Source organism: Pinus tabuliformis, chromosome 3_2, assembly GCF_031772625.1.
Source record: "Pinus tabuliformis cultivar Carrire ecotype Pingquan chromosome 3_2, CPIR1, whole genome shotgun sequence".
Lineage (NCBI taxonomy): Eukaryota > Viridiplantae > Streptophyta > Pinopsida > Pinales > Pinaceae > Pinus > Pinus tabuliformis.
Genome location: NC_142302.1, coordinates 1,168,651,110 through 1,168,676,183, shown reverse-complemented (window position 1 = coordinate 1,168,676,183; position 25,074 = coordinate 1,168,651,110). Strand labels below are relative to the sequence as shown.

The window sequence follows — 25,074 nt, the reverse complement described above, 5'->3', positions numbered from 1 at the left end:
CTGAGTACCCTGTGCTGTGCCATATTTTTCTGACTGAACTTCCTTCTTCTTCCATATCTTCAACCATGTTGATGATCTCTTCTTATCATGAGATTTGTTCCTGCAATCTCTTGCTTTATGTCCAAACTTGTTACATGCATAGCATCTTACATGTTTCATATTCCTCTTATAGCAATCAGCATCTTTGTGGCCAAACATATTGCAAGAAAAGCAATATCCATTAAAGTACCTTGAATGTGATGATCTTTCTGCATGATGGTCTTGAAACCTTCTTCTTCTACATATGGCTGCAACATGTCCAAGATTATGACATACATGGCATTCAACATTATTCATGGGAGGAGTAAAAGTTTTTCTTTGAGGAGTCTCTTTCCTTGATTGTTGATGGGGTTGTCCTTTCATCTCCTTGTTGAGCCTTTCAGATTTAGAGTTTCTTGTCTCACCAGATTCACCTTCAATAGACTCATGAAAACCAAGACTAGTTTTGATAGCAGGGGACCTTTGACTACTAAGAATATCATCCAAGATCTTAGTACTATCTCGAAATCGTAATAGTTTATCCTTTTCTTCTACTTTACTTTTCAAGATATTTACCTCAACTTGATGTTGTTCTTCTTTTTCCAGACATTGCTTCTTCAAGGTCTCTTCAACTTTCCTTCCTTCATCCAACTGATGCCTTAGTTCGAGGATCTCGTTTTCTTGCTCTTTATTCAGCGCTAGCAGCAATTGTCGAATTCTGGATGCACATTCCAACTGATCTTTTAATATGATGATTTCTTCTTTGAGGGCATTCTACTTTTTGCTAGGTAGATCTTGCTGATCTATGGTTTGATCTGATGCTTCATTCTGAGGTGATTCAGGATCTGAATTCTTGCTTCCACTCAACGGAAGGTTATCATTTTTCCTTTGAGTTGTCTTCTTCTTCTGACGCGATTTCTTCCCCATTGTTCTACGAATCTCCTTCAAGCGATCAAGCTTCTCTGAAGGACCCGCTCCGATACCAATTGTTGGAAATAATACTGAGAGGGGGGGGTGAATCAGTATTATCAGATCAGTAAAACCTTTCCAATTTCATACTCAGAAACATATACGCTACTTCAGTTAAGTGAACCTGCGTGTATACGCTACTGTGTCTAAAGAAACTTGCGTATATCCAAAAATCTTATGATTCAGTTAGCTTATCTTCAGTAAATGCATCAGAACATTATTAACCATATTAACAGTAAACAGGTGCAGTATAACAGAACAGATCATCACACAAAAGCCACACACATGAACACCATGATATAAGGTGGAAACCCAATGTGGGTGAAAACCACCTGCTGCAATTTGTTTCTATCTTCCTTTAATAAGAAACTTCTTTTACAATGTACTGGTGCAGTCCTTTACCAGCACGCAGGCTACAACCTGCAGAGGGCTACAACCCTCATAGCTCTTGTACTAGCCGATCCATTTACTAGTACGTAGGTGCCAACCCTACAGAAGGCTACAACCTTCACTCGTTTTCCAGCTGCTCCTGGAAGGGAGCTACAACCCCCTGGCTTTTGTACTGGCTGATATGTTTACCAGTACGTAGGTGCCGGCCTACGATCTTCCCGGGACCACGTTTCATACATTTTCATACTGGATCCATAAGATAATCACCATTGTAGTACAACCTGCATCATCAATCACTGAAACACCCAACACTGAATCACTGAAACTCTGTCAACAACAACCAGACAACATAACGACAACCAGATCAAACTCCATCTTCATACTTCACATTGTATACGCTACTTCGACGAACCCAACATGCGTGTATACGCTCTTTTACCAAAGACAACCCGCATACAGATCTGTAAATTCAAACTTAAAACTCCGCAGCTATATCAGACATCAAAACATACCCAGATCATAACAATAAACATGCGTCAATAGATCTAGTCTATTCACAGTCAAACCATATGAAGATAATCATTCCAAGCCTTGAGATCCCGTTCCATCGTTCATCATCATCCTCCACATGAGTGAAACCTTGGTTCAGATCACCAACCCATAACCAGCATTTGGATCTCTCACCTCATCAGATATTCGTCACTCACACACTCTCACCCCTTGCTTCAATTACTTTGCCTAATGATCTTCTCCTTATATAGCCTTAGGCCCTTCACAATACCACGGTCCAAAACCATAGTAACACAACACCATCAACTTCAAAACTAGGGATCGACACGCCCGTCGAGACACCATGGTCCAAAACCATAGGCACAACTTCCAAGGACTAACCGCCATGGACCAAAGGTACGTTTTCACATGTACGCGCTTTTACTGAAGCCAACCTGCGTGTATACGCTGATTTTCCTTAATGAACCTGCGTATATCTCTTTCTTGTCCTGTTGTACTAAGATCTGTCCTCTGATTAAGTTGCCATCACTTGTACCTGCTTCTGAGTGAGTTGCCATCAAGGACAACACTTGTATCATAATGCCAACAATCTCCCCCTTTGGACTTGATGGCAACCACCACACCAAGTCACTCTCCCCCTTTGACATCAAGGGCAAAGGGCGGACCAAGATATTCTCTTCTTTGGTATACCTTCTGTTGTCCATACTCCCCCTGAGTACCTGCTGAAATCTCCAGATGTGCTCCCCTTTGTGTATGCCAAAGTGTACCAATCTATCCATCCTGCTCTTGCTGAATTGTGTTGTTCATGCTCCCCTTGACTGTAGGCAAGATCTGCAAAAGATGTTCTTCAAGAAGAACAAAGACTTATACATCATAGAAGACCTTCCTATCACCAAAAGACTCAATACATACATTCATCACCCAACCTAGTGGGGATATACCAATATTGACTCATCCACCTAACCATGTGGAGACACATTAAGAGTTTACTCATGATAAGACATGAACATTACATCATTCATCCCAGGCATAGTGGGGAAACCAACATAGGCCGTTACATGACCTTGACATCATAAAAGAGATATCACAAAAGAGATACATGACATAATGATGAAATATCTAGACCAAGACTTATGAAAGCCACCAGCAGCATCATGATCTGTACCATAAGCATCAGCCTGCAATACCATTCCTTTGATCAAACAGCAAGATGTATCATTTAGCTTCATAGACTTTATCAACAACTTCTAACCATAATGCCAACAATGCATTATTTGAAGTATATGCTCCCCCTGAGCAAGTATCAAGACATTTCCAGACATCCTCAGCAGACTGTAACTGTTAACCAATAGAGCATATACTGGACTGGATCATATCAGACCCCTTTTCTGAGTCTGTCCCCACTGCTTTTTCACAAACTGACATATACGCAACTTTGCAGTGTGAAACTCGCGTATATACGCGGCTTTCCTTCATGAAACTTGCGTACGAGAATTAGAACACTGAATTTTTACACCTTCAGCTCCCCCTGAGTCTGTTATGTCTGTGTTGTGCTGAGTACCCTGTGCTGTGCCATATTTTTCTGACTGAACTTCCTTCTTCTTCCATATCTTCAAGCATGTTGATGATCTCTTCTTATCATGAGATTTGTTCCTGCAATCTCTTGCTTTATGTCCAAACTTGTTACATGCATAGCATCTTACATGTTTCATATTCCTCTTATAGCAATCAGCAGCTTTGTGGCCAAACATATTGCAAGAAAAGCAATATCCATTAAAGTACCTTGAATGTGATGATCTTTCTGCATGATGGTCTTGAAACCTTCTTCTTCTACATATGGCTGCAACATGTCCAAGATTATGACATACATGGCATTCAACATTATTCATGGGAGGAGTAAAAGTTTTTCTTTGAGGAGTCTCTTTCCTTGATTGTTGATGGGGTTGTCCTTTCATCTCCTTGTTGAGCCTTTCAGATTTAGAGTTTCTTATCTCACCAGATTCACCTTCAATAGACTCATGAAAACCAAGACTAGTTTTGATAGCAGGGGACCTTTGACTACTAAGAATATCATCCAAGATCTTAGTACTATCTCGAAATCGTAATAGTTTATCCTTTTCTTCTATTTTACTTTTCAAGATATTTACCTCAACTTGATGTTGTTCTTCTTTTTCCAGACATTTCTTCTTCAAGGTCTCTTCAACTTTCCTTCCTTCATCCAACTGATGCCTTAGTTCGAGGATCTCGTTTTCTTGCTCTTTATTCAGCGCTAGCAGCATTTGTCGAATTCTGGATGCACATTCCAACTGATCTTTTAATATGATGATTTCTTCTTTGAGGGCATTCTACTTTTTGCTAGGTAGATCTTGCTGATCTATGGTTTGATCTGATGCTTCATTCTGAGGTGATTCAGGATCTGAATTCTTCCTTCCACTCAACGGCAGGTTGTCATTGTTCCTTTGAGCTGTCTTCTTCTTCTGACGCGATTTCTTCCCCATTGTTCTACGAATCTCCTTCAAGCGATCAAGCTTCTCTGAAGGACCCGCTCCGATACCAATTGTTGGAAATAATACTGAGAGGGGGGGGGGGGTGAATCAGTATTATCAGATCAGTAAAACCTTTCCAATTTCATACTCAGAAACATATACGCTACTTCAGTTAAGTGAACCTGCGTGTATACGCTACTGTGTCTAAAGAAACTTGCGTATATCCAAAAATCTTATGATTCAGTTAGCTTATCTTCAGTAAATGCATCAGAACATTATTAACCATATTAACAGTAAACAGGTGCAGTATAACAGAACAGATCATCACACAAAAGCCACACACATGAACACCATGATATAAGGTGGAAACCCAATGTGGGTCAAAACCACCTGCTGCAATTTGTTTCTATCTTCCTTTAATAAGAAACTTCTTTTACAATGTACTGGTGTAGTCCTTTACCAGCACGCAGGCTACAACCTGCAGAGGGCTACAACCCTCATAGCTCTTGTACTAGCCGATCCATTTACTAGTACGTAGGTGCCAACCCTACAGAAGGCTACAACCTTCACTCGTTTTCCAGCTGCTCCTGGAAGGGAGCTACAACCCCCTGGCTTTTGTACTGGCTGATATGTTTACCAGTACGTAGGTGCCGGCCTACGATCTTCCCGGGACCACGTTTCATACATTTTCATACTGGATCCATAAGATAATCACCATTGTAGTACAACCTGCATCATCAATCACTGAAACACCCAACACTGAATCACTGAAACTCTGTCAACAACAACCAGACAACAAAACGACAACCAGATCAAACTCCATCTTCATACTTCACATTGTATACGCTACTTCGACGAACCCAACATGCGTGTATACGCTCTTTTACCAAAGACAACCCGCATACAGATCTGTAAATTCAAACTTAAAACTCCGCAGCTATATCAGACATCAAAACATACCCAGATCATAACAATAAACATGCGTCAATAGATCTAGTCTATTCACAGTCAAACCATATGAAGATAATCATTCCAAGCCTTGAGATCCCGTTCCATCGTTCATCATCATCCTCCACATGAGTGAAACCTTGGTTCAGATCACCAACCCATAACCAGCATTTGGATCTCTCACCTCATCAGATATTCGTCACTCACACACTCTCACCCCTTGCTTCAATTACTTTGCCTAATGATCTTCTCCTTATATAGCCTTAGGCCCTTCACAATACCACGGTCCAAAACCATAGTAACACAACACCATCAACTTCAAAACTAGGGATCGACACGCCCGTCGAGACACCATGGTCCAAAACCATAGGCACAACTTCCAAGGACTAACCGCCACGGACCAAAGGTACGTTTTCACATGTACGCGCTTTTACTGAAGCCAACCTGCGTGTATACGCTGATTTTCCTTAATGAATCTGCGTATATCTCTTTCTTGTCCTGTTGTACTAAGATCTGACCTCTGATTAAGTTGCCATCACTTGTACCTGCTTCTGAGTGAGTTGCCATCAAGGACAACACTTGTATCATAATGCCAACAATCTCCCCCTTTGGACTTGATGGCAACCACCACACCAAGTCACTCTCCCCCTTTGACATCAAGGGCAAAGGGCGGACCAAGATATTCTCTTCTTTGGTATACCTTCTGTTGTCCATACTCCCCCTGAGTACCTGCTGAAATCTCCAGATGTGCTCCCCTTTGTGTATGCCAAAGTGTACCAATCTATCCATCCTGCTCTTGCTGAATTGTGTTGTTCATGCTCCCCTTGACTGTAGGCAAGATCTGCAAAAGATGTTCTTCAAGAAGAACAAAGACTTATACATCATAGAAGACCTTCCTATCACCAAAAGACTCAATACATACATTCATCACCCAACCTAGTGGGGATATACCAATATTGACTCATCCACCTAACCATGTGGAGATACATTAAGAGTTTACTCATGATAAGACATGAACATTACATCATTCATCCCAGGCATAGTGGGGAAACCAACATAGGCCGTTACATGACCTTGACATCATAAAAGAGATATCACAAAAGAGATACATGACATAATGATGAAATATCTAGACCAAGACTTATGAAAGCCACCAGCAGCATCATGATCTGTACCATAAGAATCAGCCTGCAATACCATTCCTTTGATCAAACAGCAAGATGTATCATTTAGCTTCATAGACTTTATCAACAACTTCTAACCATAATGCCAACAATGCATTATTTGAAGTATATGCTCCCCCTGAGCAAGTATCAAGACATTTCCAGACATCCTTAGCAGACTGTAACTGTTAACCAATAGAGCATATACTGGACTGGATCATATCAGACCCCTTTTCTGAGTCTGTCCCCACTGCTTTTTCACAAACTGACATATACGCGACTTTGCAGTGTGAAACTCGCGTATATACGCGGCTTTCCTTCATGAAACTTGCGTACGAGAATTAGAACACTGAAGTTTTACACCTTCAGCTCCCCCTGAGTCTGTTATGTCTGTGCTGTGCTCAGTACCCTGTGCTGTGCCATATTTTTCTGACTGAACTTCCTTCTTCTTCCATATCTTCAAGCATGTTGATGATCTCTTCTTATCATGAGCTTTGTTCCTGCAATCTCTTGATTTATGTCCAAACTTGTTACATGCATAGCATCTTACATGTTTCATATTCCTCTTATAGCAATCAGCAGCTTTGTGGCCAAACATATTGCAAGAAAAGCAATATCCATTAAAGTACCTTGAATGTGATGATCTTTCTGCATGATGGTCTTGAAACCTTCTTCTTCTAGATATGGCTGCAACATGTCCAAGATTATGACATACATGGCATTCAACATTATTCATGGGAGGAGTAAAAGTTTTTCTTTGAGGAGTCTCTTTCCTTGATTGTTGATGGGGTTGTCCTTTCATCTCCTTGTTGAGCCTTTCAGATTTAGAGTTTCTTGTCTCACCAGATTCACCTTCAATAGACTCATGAAAGCTAAGACCAGTTTTGATAGCAGGGGACCTTTGACTACTAAGAATGTCATCCAAGATCTTAGTACTATCTCGAAATCGTAATAGTTTATCCTTTTCTTCTAATTTGCTTTTCAAGATATTTACCTCAACTTGATGTTGTTCTTCTTTTTCCAGACATTGCTTCTTCAAGGTCTCTTCAGCTTTCCTTCCTTCATCCAACTGATGCCTTAGTTCGAGGATCTCGTTTTCTTGCTCTTTATTTAGCGCTAGCAGCATTTGTTGAATTCTGGATGCACATTCCAACTGATCTTTTAATATGATGATTTCTTCTTTGAGGGCATTCTCCTTTTTGCTAGGTAGATCTTGCTGATCTATGGTTTGATCTGATGCTTCATTCTGAGGTGATTCAGGATCTGAATTCTTGCTTCCACTCAACGGCAGGTTGTCATTGTTCCTTTGAGCTGTCTTCTTCTTCTGACGCGCTTTCTTCCCCATTGTTCTACGAATCTCCTTCAAGCGATCAAGCTTCTCTGAAGGACCCGCTCTGATACCAATTGTTGGAAATAATACTGAGAGGGGGGGGTGAATCAGTATTATCAGATCAGTAAAACCTTTCCAATTTCATACTCAGAAACATATACGCTACTTCAGTTAAGTGAACCTGCGTGTATACGCTACTGTGTCTAAAGAAACTTGCGTATATCCAGAAATCTTATGATTCAGTTAGCTTATCTTCAGTAAATGCATCAGAACATTATTAACCATATTAACAGTAAACAGGTGCAGTATAACAGAACAGATCATCACACAAAAGCCACACACATGAACACCATGATATAAGGTGGAAACCCAATGTGGGTGAAAACCACCTGCTGCAATTTGTTTCTATCTTCCTTTAATAAGAAACTTCTTTTACAATGTACTGGTGCAGTCCTTTACCAGCACGCAGGCTACAACCTGCAGAGGGCTACAACCCTCATAGCTCTTGTACTAGCCGATCCATTTACTAGTACGTAGGTGCCAACCCTACAGAAGGCTACAACCTTCACTCGTTTTCCAGCTGCTCCTGGAAGGGAGCTACAACCCCCTGGCTCTTGTACTGGCTGATATGTTTACCAGTACGTAGGTGCCGGCCTACGATCTTCCCGGGACCACGTTTCATACATTTTCATACTGGATCCATAAGATAATCACCATTGTAGTACAACCTGCATCATCAATCACTGAAACACCCAATACTGAATCACTGAAACCCTGTCAACAACAACCAGACAACATAACAACAACCAGATCCAACTCCATCTTCATACTTCACATTGTATACGCTACTTCGACGAACCCAACCTGCGTGTATACGCTCTTTTACCAAAGACAACCCGCGTACAGATCTGTAAATTCAAACTTAAAACTCCGCAGCTATATCAGACATCAAAACATACCCAGATCATAACAATAAACATGCGTCAATAGATCTAGTCTATTCACAGTCAAACCATATGAAGATAATCATTCCAAGCCTTGAGATCCCATTCCATCGTTCATCATCATCCTCCACATGAGTGAAACCTTGGTTCAGATCACCAACCCATAACCAGCATTTGGATCTCTCACCTCATCAGATATTCATCACTCACACACTCTCACACCTTGCTTCCATTACTTTGCCTAATGATCTTCTCCTTATATAGCCTTAGGCCCTTCACAATACCACGGTCCAAAACCATAGTAACACAACACCATCAACTTCAAAACTAGGGATCGACACGCCCGTCGAGACACCATGGTCCAAAACCATAGGCACAACTTCCAAGGACTAACCGCCACGGACCAAAGGTACGTTTTCACATGTACGCGCTTTTACTGAAGCCAACCTGCGTGTATACGCTGATTTTCCTTAATGAACCTGCGTATATCTCTTTCTTTCCTGTTGTACTAAGATCTGACCTCTGATTAAGTTGCCATCACTTGTACCTGCTTCTGAGTGAGTTGCCATCAAGGACAACACTTGTATCATAATGCCAACAATCTCCCCCTTTGGACTTGATGGCAACCACCACACCAAGTCACTCTCCCCCTTTGACATCAAGGGCAAAGGGCGGACCAAGATATTCTCTTCTTTGGTATACCTTCTGCTGTCCATACTCCCCCTGAGTACCTGCTGTGCTCCCCCTTTGTGTATGCCAAAGTGTACCAATCTATCCATCCTGCTCTTGCTGAATTGTGTTGTTCATGCTCCCCTTGACTGTAGGCAAGATCTGCAAAAGATGTTCTTCAAGAAGAACAAAGACTTATACATCATAGAAGACCTTCCTATCACCAAAAGACTCAATACATACATTCATCACCCAACCTAGTGGGGATATACCAATATTGACTCATCCACCTAACCATGTGGAGATACATTAAGAGTTTACTCATGATAAGACATGAACATTACATCATTCATCCCAGGCATAGTGGGGAAACCAACATAGGCCGTTACATGACCTTGACATCATAAAAGAGATATCACAAAAGAGATACATGACATAGTGATGAAATATCTAGACCAAGACTTATGAAAGCCACCAGCAGCATCATGATCTGTACCATAAGCATCAGCCTGCAATACCATTCCTTTGATCAAACATCAAGATGTATCATTTAGCTTCATAGACTTTATCAACAACTTCTAACCATAATGCCAACAATGCATTATTTGAAGTATATGCTCCCCCTGAGCAAGTATCAAGACATTTCCAGACATCCTCAGCAGACTGTAACTGTTAACCAATAGAGCATATACTGGACTGGATCATATCAGACCCCTTTTCTGAGTCTGTCCCCACTGCTTTTTCACAAACTGACATATACGCGACTTTGCAGTGTGAAACTCGCGTATATACGCGGCTTTCCTTCATGAAACTTGCGTATGAGAATTAGAACACTGAAGTTTTACACCTTCAGCTCCCCCTGAGTCTGTTATGTCTGTGTTGTGCTGAGTACCCTGTGCTGTGCCATATTTTTCTGACTGAACTTCCTTCTTCTTCCATATCTTCAAGCATGTTGATGATTTCTTCTTATCATGAGCTTTGTTCCTGCAATCTCTTGCTTTATGTCCAAACTTGTTACATGCATAGCATCTTACATGTTTCATATTCCTCTTATAGCAATCAGCAGCTTTGTGGCCAAACATATTGCAAGAAAAGCAATATCCATTAAAGTACCTTGAATGTGATGATCTTTCTGCATGATGGTCTTGAAACCTTCTTCTTCTACATATGGCTGCAACATGTCCAAGATTATGACATACATGGCATTCAACATTATTCATGGGAGGAGTAAAAGATTTTCTTTGAGGAGTCTCTTTCCTTGATTGTTGATGGGGTTGTCCTTTCATCTCCTTGTTGAGCCTTTCAGATTTAGAGTTTCTTATCTCACCAGATTCACCTTCAATAGACTCATGAAAACCAAGACCAGTTTTGATAGCAGGGGACCTTTGACTACTAAGAATATCATCCAAGATCTTAGTACTATCTTGAAATCGTAATAGTTTATCCTTTTCTTCTATTTTACTTTTCAAGATATTTACCTCAACTTGATGTTGTTCTTCTTTTTCCAGACATTGCTTCTTCAAGGTCTCTTCAGCTTTCCTTCCTTCATCCAACTGATGCCTTAGTTCGAGGATCTCGTTTTCTTGCTCTTTATTCAGCGCTAGCAGCATTTGTCGAATTCTGGATGCACATTCCAACTGATCTTTTAATATGATGATTTCTTCTTTGAGGGCATTCTCCTTTTTGCTAGGTAGATCTTGCTGATCTATGGTTTGATCTGATGCTTCATTCTGAGGTGATTCAGGATCTGAATTCTTGCTTCCACTCAACGGCAGGTTGTCATTGTTCCTTTGAGCTGTCTTCTTCTTCTGACGCGATTTCTTCCCCATTGTTCTACGAATCTCCTTCAAGCGATCAAGCTTCTCTGAAGGACCCGCTCCGATACCAATTGTTGGAAATAATACTGAGAGGGGGGGGGGTGAATCAGTATTATCAGATCAGTAAAACCTTTCCAATTTCATACTCAGAAACATATACGCTACTTCAGTTAAGTGAACCTGCGTGTATACGCTACTGTGTCTAAAGAAACTTGCGTATATCCAAAAATCTTATGATTCAGTTAGCTTATCTTCAGTAAATGCATCAGAACATTATTAACCATATTAACAGTAAACAGGTGCAGTATAACAGAACAGATCATCACACAAAAGCCACACACATGAACACCATGATATAAGGTGGAAACCCAATGTGGGTCAAAACCACCTGCTGCAATTTGTTTCTATCTTCCTTTAATAAGAAACTTCTTTTACAATGTACTGGTGCAGTCCTTTACCAGCACGCAGGCTACAACCTGCAGAGGGCTACAACCCTCATAGCTCTTGTACTAGCCGATCCATTTACTAGTACGTAGGTGCCAACCCTACAGAAGGCTACAACCTTCACTCGTTTTCCAGCTGCTCCTGGAAGGGAGCTACAACCCCCTGGCTTTTGTACTGGCTGATATGTTTACCAGTACGTAGGTGCCAGCCTACGATCTTCCCGGGACCACGTTTCATACATTTTCATACTGGATCCATAAGATAATCACCATTGTAGTACAACCTGCATCATCAATCACTGAAACACCCAACACTGAATCACTGAAACTCTGTCAACAACAACCAGACAACATAACGACAACCAGATCAAACTCCATCTTCATACTTCACATTGTATACGCTACTTCGACGAACCCAACATGCGTGTATACGCTCTTTTACCAAAGACAACCCGCATACAGATCTGTAAATTCAAACTTAAAACTCCGCAGCTATATCAGACATCAAAACATACCCAGATCATAACAATAAACATGCGTCAATAGATCTAGTCTATTCACAGTCAAACCATATGAAGATAATCATTCCAAGCCTTGAGATCCCGTTCCATCGTTCATCATCATCCTCCACATGAGTGAAACCTTGGTTCAGATCACCAACCCATAACCAGCATTTGGATCTCTCACCTCATCAGATATTCGTCACTCACACACTCTCACCCCTTGCTTCAATTACTTTGCCTAATGATCTTCTCCTTATATAGCCTTAGGCCCTTCACAATACCACGGTCCAAAACCATAGTAACACAACACCATCAACTTCAAAACTAGGGATCGACACGCCCGTCGAGACACCATGGTCCAAAACCATAGGCACAACTTCCAAGGACTAACCGCCACGGACCAAAGGTACGTTTTCACATGTACGCGCTTTTACTGAAGCCAACCTGCGTGTATACGCTGATTTTCCTTAATGAACCTGCGTATATCTCTTTCTTGTCCTGTTGTACTAAGATCTGACCTCTGATTAAGTTGCCATCAAGGACAACACTTGTATCATAATGCCAACAATCTCCCCCTTTGGACTTGATGGCAACCACCACACCAAGTCACTCTCCCCCTTTGACATCAAGGGCAAAGGGCGGACCAAGATATTCTCTTCTTTGGTATACCTTCTGTTGTCCATACTCCCCCTGAGTACCTGCTGAAATCTCCAGATGTGCTCCCCTTTGTGTATGCCAAAGTGTACCAATCTATCCATCCTGCTCTTGCTGAATTGTGTTGTTCATGCTCCCCTTGACTGTAGGCAAGATCTGCAAAAGATGTTCTTCAAGAAGAACAAAGACTTATACATCATAGAAGACCTTCCTATCACCAAAAGACTCAATACATACATTCATCACCCAACCTAGTGGGGATATACCAATATTGACTCATCCACCTAACCATGTGGAGATACATTAAGAGTTTACTCATGATAAGACATGAACATTACATCATTCATCCCAGGCATAGTGGGGAAACCAACATAGGCCGTTACATGACCTTGACATCATAAAAGAGATATCACAAAAGAGATACATGACATAGTGATGAAATATCTAGACCAAGACTTATGAAAGCCACCAGCAGCATCATGATCTGTACCATAAGAATCAGCCTGCAATACCATTCCTTTGATCAAACAGCAAGATGTATCATTTAGCTTCATAGACTTTATCAACAACTTCTAACCATAATGCCAACAATGCATTATTTGAAGTATATGCTCCCCCTGAGCAAGTATCAAGACATTTCCAGACATCCTCAGCAGACTGTAACTGTTAACCAATAGAGCATATACTGGACTGGATCATATCAGACCCCTTTTCTGAGTCTGTCCCCACTGCTTTTTCACAAACTGACATATACGCGACTTTGCAGTGTGAAACTCGCGTATATACGCGGCTTTCCTTCATGAAACTTGCGTACGAGAATTAGAACACTGAAGTTTTACACCTTCAGCTCCCCCTGAGTCTGTTATGTCTGTGCTGTGCTGAGTACCCTGTGCTGTGCCATATTTTTCTGACTGAACTTCCTTCTTCTTCCATATCTTCAAGCATGTTGATGATTTCTTCTTATCATGAGCTTTGTTCCTGCAATCTCTTGCTTTATGTCCAAACTTGTTACATGCATAGCATCTTACATGTTTCATATTCCTCTTATAGCAATCAGCAGCTTTGTGGCCAAACATATTGCAAGAAAAGCAATATCCATTAAAGTACCTTGAATGTGATGATCTTTCTGCATGATGGTCTTGAAACCTTCTTCTTCTACATATGGCTGCAACATGTCCAAGATTATGACATACATGGCATTCAACATTATTCATGGGAGGAGTAAAAGATTTTCTTTGAGGAGTCTCTTTCCTTGATTGTTGATGGGGTTGTCCTTTCATCTCCTTGTTGAGCCTTTCAGATTTAGAGTTTCTTGTCTCACCAGATTCACCTTCAATAGACTCATGAAAACCAAGACCAGTTTTGATAGCAGGGGACCTTTGACTACTAAGAATATCATCCAAGATCTTAGTACTATCTTGAAATCGTAATAGTTTATCCTTTTCTTCTAATTTACTTTTCAAGATATTTACCTCAACTTGATGTTGTTCTTCTTTTTCCAGACATTGCTTCTTCAAGGTCTCTTCAGCTTTCCTTCCTTCATCCAACTGATGCCTTAGTTCGAGGATCTCGTTTTCTTGCTCTTTATTAGCGCTAGCAGCATTTGTTGAATTCTGGATGCACATTCCAACTGATCTTTTAATATGATGATTTCTTCTTTGAGGGCATTCTCCTTTTTGCTAGGTAGATCTTGCTGATCTATGGTTTGATCTGATGCTTCATTCTGAGGTGATTCAGGATCTGAATTCTTGCTTCCACTCAACGGCAGGTTGTCATTGTTCCTTTGAGCTGTCTTCTTCTTCTGACGCGCTTTCTTCCCCATTGTTCTACGAATCTCCTTCAAGCGATCAAGCTTCTCTGAAGGACCCGCTCTGATACCAATTGTTGGAAATAATACTGAGAGGGGGGGGTGAATCAGTATTATCAGATCAGTAAAACCTTTCCAATTTCATACTCAGAAACATATACGCTACTTCAGTTAAGTGAACCTGCGTGTATACGCTACTGTGTCTAAAGAAACTTGCGTATATCCAGAAATCTTATGATTCAGTTAGCTTATCTTCAGTAAATGCATCAGAACATTATTAACCATATTAATAGTAAACAGGTGCAGTATAACAGAACAGATCATCACACAAAAGCCACACACATGAACACCATGATATAAGGTGGAAACCCAATGTGGGTGAAATCCACCTGCTGCAATTTGTTTCTATCTTCCTTTAATAAGAAACTTCTTTTACAATGTACTGGTGCAGTCCTTTACCAGCACGCAGGCTACAACCTGCAGAGGGCTACAACCCTCATAGCTCTTGTACTAGCCGATCCATTTACTAGTACGTAGGTGCCAACCCTACAGAAGGCTACAACCTTCACTCGTTTTCCAGCTGCTCCTCGAAGGGAGCTACAACCCCCTGGCTCTTGCATTGGCTGATATGTTTACCAGTACGTAGGTGCCGACCTACGATCTTCCCGGGACCACGTTTCATACATTTTCATACTGGATCCGTAAGATAATCACCATTGTAGTACAACCTGCATCATCAATCACTGAAACACCCAACAATGAATCACTGAAACTCTGTCAACAACAACCAGACAACATAACAACAACCAGATCCAACTCCATCTTCATACTTCTCATTGTATACGCTACTTCGACGAACCCAACATGCGTGTATACGCTCTTTTACCAAAGACAACCCGCGTACATATCTGTAAATTCAAACTTAAAACTCCGCAGCTATATCAGACATCAAAACATACCCAGATCATAACAATAAACATGCGTCAATAGATCTAGTCTATTCACAGTCAAACCATATGAAGATAATCATTCCAAGCCTTGAGATCCCATTCCATCGTTCATCATCATCCTCCACATGAGTGAAACCTTGGTTCAGATCACCAACCCATAACCAGCATTTGGATCTCTCACCTCATCAGATATTCATCACTCACACACTCTCACCCCTTGCTTCAATTACTTTGCCTAATGATCTTCTCCTTATATAGCCTTAGGCCCTTCACAATACCATGGTCCAAAACCATAGTAACACAACACCATCAACTTCAAAACTAGGGATCGACACGCCCGTCGAGACACCATGGTCCAAAACCATAGGCACAACTTCCAAGGACTAACCACCACGGACCAAAGGTACGTTTTCACATGTACGCGCTTTTACTGAAGCCAACCTGCGTGTATACGCTGATTTTCCTTAATGAACCTGCGTATATCTCTTTCTTTTCCTGTTGTACTAAGATCTGACCTCTGATTAAGTTGCCATCACTTGTACCTGCTTCTGAGTGAGTTGCCATCAAGGACAACACTTGTATCATAATGCCAACAATCTCCCCCTTTGGACTTGATGGCAACCACCACACCAAGTCACTCTCCCCCTTTGACATCAAGGGAAAAGGGCGGACCAAGATATTCTCTTCTTTGGTATACCTTCTGCTGTCCATACTCCCCCTGAGTACCTGCTGAAATCTCCAGATGTGCTCCCCCTTTGTGTATGCCAAAGTGTACCAATCTATCCATCTTGCTCTTGCTGAATTGTGCTGTTCATGCTCCCCTTGACAGTAGGCAAGATCTGCAAAAGATGTTCTTCAAGAAGAACAAAGACTTATACATCATAGAAGACCTTCCTATCACCAAAAGACTCAATACATACATTCATCACCCAACCTAGTGGGGATATACCAATATTGACTCATCCACCTAACCATGTGGAGATACATTAAGAGTTTACTCATGATAAGACATGAACATTACATCATTCATCCCAGGCATAGTGGGGAAACCAACATAGGTCGTTACATGACCTTGACATCATAAAAGAGATATCACAAAAGAGATACATGACATAATGATAAAATATCTAGACCAAGACTTATGAAAGCCACCAGCAGCATCATGATCTGTACCATAAGGATCAGCCTGCAATACCATTCCTTTGATCAAACATCAAGATGTATCATTTAGCTTCATAGACTTTATCAACAACTTCTAACCATAATGCCAACAATGCATTATTTGAAGTATATGCTCCCCCTGAGCAAGTATCAAGACATTTCCAGACATCCTCAGCAGACTGTAACTGTTAACCAATAGAGCATATACTGGACTGGATCATATCAGACCCCTTTTCTGAGTCTGTCCCCACTGCTTTTTCACAAACTGACATATACGCGACTTTGTAGTGTGAAACTCGCGTATATACGCGGCTTTCCTTCATGAAACTTGCGTATGAGAATTAGAACACTGAAGTTTTACACCTTCAGCTCCCCCTGAGTCTGTTATGTCTGTGCTGTGCTGAGTACCCTGTGCTGTGCCATATTTTTCTGACTGAACTTCCTTCTTCTTCCATATCTTCAAGCATGTTGATGATCTCTTCTTATCATGAGCTTTGTTCCTGCAATCTCTTGCTTTATGTCCAAACTTGTTACATGCATAGCATCTTACATGTTTCATATTCCTCTTATAGCAATCAACAGCTTTGTGGCCAAACATATTGCAAGAAAAGCAATATCCATTAAAGTACCTTGAATGTGATGATCTTTTTGCATGATGGTCTTGAAACCTTCTTCTTCTACATATGGCTACAACATGTCCAAGATTATGACATACATGGCATTCAACATTATTCATGGGAGGAGTAAAAGTTTTTCTTTGAGGAGTCTCTTTCCTTGATTGTTGATGGGGTTGTCCTTTCATCTCCTTGTTGAGCCTTTCAGATTTAGAGTTTCTTATCTCACCAGATTCACCTTCAATAGACTCATGAAAACCAAGACCAGTTTTGATAGCAGGGGACCTTTGACTACTAAGAATATCATCCAAGATCTTAGTACTATCTCGAAATCGTAATAGTTTATCCTTTTCTTCTATTTTACTTTTCAAGATATTTACCTCAACTTGATGTTGTTCTTCTTTTTCCAGACATTGCTTCTTCAAGGTCTCTTCAGCTTTCCTTCCTTCATCCAACTGATGCCTTAGTTCGAGGATCTCGTTTTCTTGCTCTTTATTCAGCGCTAGCAGCATTTTTCGAATTCTGGATGCACATTCCAACTGATCTTTTAATATGATGATTTCTTCTTTGAGGGCATTCTCCTTTTTGCTAGGTAGATCTTGCTGATCTATGGTTTGATCTGATGCTTCATTCTGAGGTGATTCAGGATCTGAATTCTTGCTTCCACTCAACGGCAGGTTGTCATTGTTCCTTTGAGCTGTCTTCTTCTTCTGACGCGCTTTCTTCCCCATTGTTCTACGAATCTCCTTCAAGCGATCAAGCTTCTCTGAAGGACCCGCTCCGATACCAATTGTTGGAAATAATACTGAGAGGGGGGGGGGTGAATCAGTATTATCAGATCAGTAAAACCTTTCCAATTTCATACTCAGAAACATATACGCTACTTCAGTTAAGTGAACCTGCGTGTATACGCTACTGTGTCTAAAGAAACTTGCGTATATCCAGAAATCTTATGATTCAGTTAGCTTATCTTCAGTAAATGCATCAGAACATTATTAACCATATTAACAGTACACAGGTGCAGTATAACAGAACAGATCATCACACAAAAGCCACACCCATGAACACCATGATATAAGGTGGAAACCCAATGTGGGTGAAAACCACCTGCTGCAATTTGTTTCTATCTTCCTTTAATAAGAAACTTCTTTTACAATGTACTGGTGCAGTCCTTTACCAGCACGCAGGCTACAACCTGCAGAGGGCTACAACCCTCATAGCTCTTGTACTAGCCGATCCATTTACTAGTACGTAGGTGCCAACCCTACAGAAGGCTACAACCTTCACTCGTTTTCCAGCTGCTCCTGGAAGGGAGCTACAACCCCCTGGCTCTTGCACTGGCTGATATGTTTACCAGTACGTAGGTGCCGACCTACGATCTTCCCGGGACCACGTTTCATACATTTTCATACTGGATCCGTAAGATAATCACCATTGTAGTACAACCTGCATCATCAATCACTGAAACACCCAACACTGAATCACTGAAACTCTGTCAACAACAACCAGACAAGATAACAACAACCAGATCCAACTCCATCTTCATACTTCACATTGTATACGCTACTTCGACGAACCCAACATGCGTGTATATGCTCTTTTACCAAAGACAACCCGCGTACAGATCTGTAAATTCAAACTTAAAACTCCGCAGCTATATCAGACATCAAAACATACCCAGATCATAACAATAAACATGCGTCAATAGATCTAGTCTGTTCACAGTCAAACCATATGAAGATAATCATTCCAAGCCTTGAGATCCCGTTCCATCGTTCATCATCATCCTCCACATGAGTGAAACCTTGGTTCAGATCACCAACCCATAACCAGCATTTGGATCTCTCACCTCATTAGATATTCGTCACTCACACACTCTCACCCCTTGCTTCAATTACTTTTCTTAATGATCTTCTCCTTATATAGCCTTAGGCCCTTCACAATACCACGGTCCAAAACCATAGTAACAAAACACCATCAACTTCAAAACTAGGGATCGACACGCCCGTCGAGACACCATGGTCCAAAACCATAGGCACAACTTCCAAGGACTAACCGCCACGGACCAAAGGTACGTTTTCACATGTACGCGCTTTTACTGAAGCCAACCTGCGTGTATACGTTGATTTTCCTTAATGAACCTGTGTATATCTCTTTCTTGTCCTGTTGTACTAAGATCTGACCTCTGATTAAGTTGCCATCACTTGTACCTGCTTCTGAGTGAGTTGCCATCAAGGACAACACTTGTATCATAATGCCAACAATCTCCCCCTTTGGACTTGATGGCAACCACCACACCAAGTCACTCTCCCCCTTTGACATCAAGGGCAAAGGGCAGACCAAGATATTCTCTTCTTTGGTATACCTTTTGCTGTCCATACTCCCCCTGAGTACCTGCTGAAATCTCCAGATATTCTCCCACTTTGTGTATGCCAAAGTGTACCAATCTATCCATCCTGCTCTTGCTGAATTGTGTTGTTCATGCTCCCCTTGACTGTAGGCAAGATCTGCAAAAGATGTTCTTCAAGAAGAACAAAGACTTATACATCATAGAAGACCTTCCTATCACCAAAAGACTCAATACATACATTCATCACCCAACCTAGTGGGGATATACCAATATTGACTCATCCACCTAACCATGTGGAGATACATTAAGAGTTTACTCATGATAAGACATGAACATTACATCATTCATCCCAGGCATAGTGGGGAAACCAACATAGGCTGTTACATGACCTTGACATCATAAAAGAGATATCACAAAAGAGATACATGACATAATGATGAAATATCTAGACCAAGACTTATGAAAGCCACCAGCAGCATCATGATCTGTACCATAAGCATTAGCCTGCAATACCATTCCTTTGATCAAACAGCAAGATGTATCATTTAGCTTCATAGACTTTATCAACAACTTCTAACCATAATGCCAACAATGCATTATTTGAAGTATATGCTCCCCCTGAGCAAGTATCAAGACATTTCCAGACATCCTCAGCAGACTGTAATTGTTAACCAATAGAGCATATACTGGACTGGATCATATCAGACCCCTTTTCTGAGTCTGTCCCCACTGCTTTTTCACAAACTGACATATACGCGACTTTGCAGTGTGAAACTCGCATATATACGCGGCTTTCCTTCATGAAACTTGCGTATGAGAATTAGAACACTGAAGTTTTACACCTTCAGCTCCCCCTGAGTCTGTTATGTCTGTGCTGTGCTGAGTACCCTGTGCTGTGCCATATTTTTCTGACTGAACTTCCTTCTTCTTCCATATCTTCAAGCATGTTGATGATCTCTTCTTATCATGAGCTTTGTTCCTGCAATCTTTTGCTTTATGTCCAAACTTGTTACATGCATAGCATCTTACATGTTTCATATTCCTCTTATAGCAATCAACAGCTTTGTGGCCAAACATATTGCAAGAAAAGCAATATCCATTAAAGTAACTTGAATGTGATGATCTTTCTGCATGATGGTCTTGAAACCTTCTTCTTCTACATATGGTTGCAACATGTCCAAGATTATGACATACATGGCATTCAACATTATTCATGGGAGGAGTAAAAGTTTTTCTTTGAGGAGTCTCTTTCCTTGATTGTTGATGGGGTTGTCCTTTCATCTCCTTGTTGAGCCTTTCAGATTTAGAGTTTCTTGTCTCACCAGATTCACCTTCAATAGACTCATGAAAACCAAGACCAGTTTTGATAGCAGGGGACCTTTGACTACTAAGAATATCATCCAAGATCTTAGTACTATCTCGAAATCGTAATAGTTTATCTTTTTCTTCTAATTTACTTTTCAAGATATTTACCTCAACTTGATGTTGTTATTCTTTTTCCAGACATTGCTTCTTCAAGGTCTCTTCAGCTTTCCTTCCTTCATCCAACTGATGCCTTAGTTCGAGGATCTCGTTTTCTTGCTCTTTATTCAGCGTTAGCAGCATTTGTCGAATTCTGGATGCACATTCCAACTGATCTTGTAATATGATGATTTCTTCTTTGAGGGCATTCTCCTTTTTACTAGGTAGATCTTGCTGATCTATGGTTTGATCTGATGCTTCATTCTGAGGTGATTCAGGATCTGAATTCTTGCTTCCACTCAACGACAGGTTGTCATTGTTCCTTTGAGCTGTTTTCTTCTTCTGACGCGCTTTCTTCCCCATTCTTCTACGAATCTCCTTCAAGCGATCAAGCTTCTCTGAAGGACCCGCTCCGATACCAATTGTTGGAAATAATATTGAGAGGGGGGGGTGAATCAGTATTATCAGATCAGTAAAACCTTTCCAATTTCATACTCAGAAACATATACGCTACTTCATTTAAGTGAACCTGCGTGTATACGCTACTGTGTCTAAAGAAACTTGCGTATATCCAGAAATCTTATGATTCAGTTAGCTTATCTTCAGTAAATGCATCAGAACATTATTAACCATATTAATAGTAAACAGGTGCAGTATAACAGAACAGATCATCACACAAAAGCCACACACATGAACACCATGATATAAGGTGGAAACCCAATGTGGGTGAAAACCACCTGCTGCAATTTGTTTCTATCTTCCTTTAATAAGAAACTTCTTTTACAATGTACGGGGGCAGTCCTTTACCAGCACGCAGGCTACAACCTTCAGATGGCTACAACCCTCATAGCTCTTGTACTAGCCGATCCATTTACTAGTACGTAGGTGCCAACCCTACAGAAGGCTACAACCTTCACTCGTTTTCCAGCTGCTCCTCGAAGGGAGCTACAACCCCCTGGCTCTTGTACTGGCTGATATGTTTACCAGTACGTAGGTGCCGGCCTACGATCTTCCTGGGACCACGTTTCATACATTTTCATACTGGATCCATAAGATAATCACCATTGTAGTACAACCTGCATCATCAATCACTGAAACACCCAACACTGAATCACTGAAACTCTGTCAACAACAACCAGACAACATAACAACAACCAGATCCAACTCCATCTTCATACTTCACATTGTATACGCTACTTCGACGGACCCAACATGCGTGCATACGCTCTTTTACCAAAGACAACCCGCGTACAGATCTGTAAATTCAAACTTAAAACTCTGCAGCTATATCAGACATCAAAACATACCCAGATCATAACAATAAACATGCGTCAATAGATCTAGTCTATTCACAGTCAAACCATATGAAGATAATCATTCCAAGCCTTGAGATCCTGTTCCATTGTTCATCATCATCCTCCACATGAGTGAAACCTTGGTTCAGATCACCAACCCATAACCAGCATTTGGATCTCTCACCTCATCAGATATTCGTCACTCACACACTCTCACCCCTTGCTTCAATTACTTTGCCTAATGATCTTTTCCTTATATAGCCTTAGGCCCTTCACAATACCACGGTCCAAAACCATAGTAACACAACACCATCAACTTCAAAACTAGGGATCGACATGCCCGTCGAGACACCATGGTCCAAAACCATAGGCACAACTTCCAAGGACTAACCACCACGGACCAAAGGTACGTTTTCACATGTACGCGCTTTTACTGAAGCCAACCTGCGTGTATACACTGATTTTCCTTAATGAACCTGCGTATATCTCTTTCTTGTCTTGTTGTACTAAGATCTGACCTCTGATTAAGTTGCCATCACTTGTACCTGCTTCTGAGTGAGTTGCCATCAAGGACAACACTTGTATCATATTGCCAACAGTAATTTTAATAATTTGGTTTAAATTTTTGGATGGAGTTAGTTAATGTAAAATTAACAGATCTTGGATATAAAATTCCAACGGTTAGGAAATATTTAGAGTAAAAATTTATAAGGTGCCCCAGTGATTAGTTCTTTATTTGCAACTTGTAATTTTAATTTAATATTTTGGTTTAAATTTTTTTGGATGGAATTGGTTAATAAATAGATAATTTTAACTTAGTTTAAAATGGGCAAAGGCAAAATTTGACTATCAAAATTCTTACAAATCAATAAAATTATAACTTCAAACAACTCAGATAAAATTTTAGTGTTCTCCGAAGTAAATCAGAAAGATATTTACATCACAAAAGCATTTAGAATAAGTCTATCTAGCACTTCAAAGATATTGCCATTAATACAGGGTTATAAATCCTTGATGTAATATGTTTCTTACCTGTATCTCTGAAACTTAGAGGAAGTTCAAACAACTCAATTGGTTTCACCTGTTGCTCCAGCCTCAGCCTCTGTTCTTGGAACTATTCGGTCTTCTGGCCAGCCTGCATCTGCATATCCAACAACTGTTGCTCAGCTAGCTGCACAACATCAGTTGGCTTACCAACATCTTCCTCAACAACAGCTACAGAGTTTTTGGGCTAATCAGATGCATGATTTAGAACAGACATCAGACTTCAAAAACCATAGTTTGCTGTTGGCTAGAATCAAGAAAATTATGAAGGCAGATGAAGATGTGAGGATGATTTCAGCTGAGGCACCTGTGATTTTTGCAAAAACTTGTGAAATGTTCATTTTGGAGCTTACCCTGCGCTCATGGATTCATATAGAAGAAAATAAGACAAGCACTTTACAGAAGAATGACATTGCAGCTGCCATAACTAGAACAAATATCTTTGATTTCCTTCTGGATATTGTACCGAGAGATGATTTCCTTCTGGATATTGTACCGAGAGATGAGTTGAAGGAGGAGGGTCTTGGCATTCCCAGAGGACCTGTACCTATTGGAACCCCAGCCGAAGCTATACCATATTATTATGTTCCTCAGCAGCATCCAGCAGCACAGGTTGCACCTCCTGGAATGATTGTTGGCAAGCCAGTGGATCCTGCAATGTATGCTCAACAACCCCGCCCTCCTGTTGCTTATATGCCGCAGCAGATGTGGCCACAACAACAAATGCCAGAGCAGTCCAGGGGCCCATCCTCTAGCAGTTAGGTGCTTTGAGTTGTTTTCTGTCGTCAGTAACAGGTACATAGTAGTCGTATACCGAAGAAATCGTTGGGTGTGGCACTTGCCGACAGAGTATAGCCAAAAATGTAGCTACTGTAAACGGATCGACTGTTTAGGAGAGACCCTGAGCTGTACAGAAAAATAATGCATGGAACCAGATGTGAGGGAGAGAACGATAGACAGATGCAAAAAATATATTTGTTTTTGTTTTGTTTTTTTTTTTAATATATTTAATTTTTTTTGAATTTATATTATGATAAATCTTAGAATATTTTGGAATTCAATAATCAAAAAATTATTTGATTTTTTCCTTGATAGTCTGATTCTGAGATATTCCCAAAATCTACCCTCTACATAAAACTTTTCGTTCTGCCTCTAACATCTTATTCACGCTTCACTTAAAAAAGCTGAATCTCCTGTAACTTCTACGGGTCTGACGCAATGGGCAGCTGCACAGGCTTCAATGTGGTATTGAAGTTGTTCAGATGTTTGACCCGAATAGCATTCTAACAGATCTTATTATGCAAAAATATGGATGGCCGTTGATGCCGAATGGCATGGGTTTCACCAAAGTCAGCAGAAGGGCAGCTATAGGTCGTCGATTGCAGATTCTCGGAATATTTCGATATCTGACGGATATAAGTTTGTCAGATTTTAGAATATTCCGGAAATCTGCAATCGATTTAAAGATGCCGGAAAAACACAGTAACCTCCATTAACCAGACTACAAAGAAAATGGTCAAATCTATGGCATACAATGCCCCCAACGAA

The 25,074-nt window shown here is 40.7% G+C and overlaps 1 protein-coding gene across 1 annotated transcript in view; it reads left to right on the top strand.

Annotated features, from left to right (window-relative positions):
- Positions 1 to 24,524, top strand: part of LOC149184870 (uncharacterized) — a 91,844-nt gene extending 67,320 nt beyond the window's left edge. Inside the window, exon 4 of the mRNA XM_089415466.1 lies at positions 23,536 to 24,524. Within this exon, the coding sequence (XP_089271592.1) occupies positions 23,536 to 24,288 (753 nt within the window). The 3' untranslated portion in view covers positions 24,289 to 24,524. The remainder of the gene's footprint in view (positions 1 to 23,535) is intronic.
- The last annotated feature ends 550 nt before the right edge of the window (positions 24,525 to 25,074 follow it).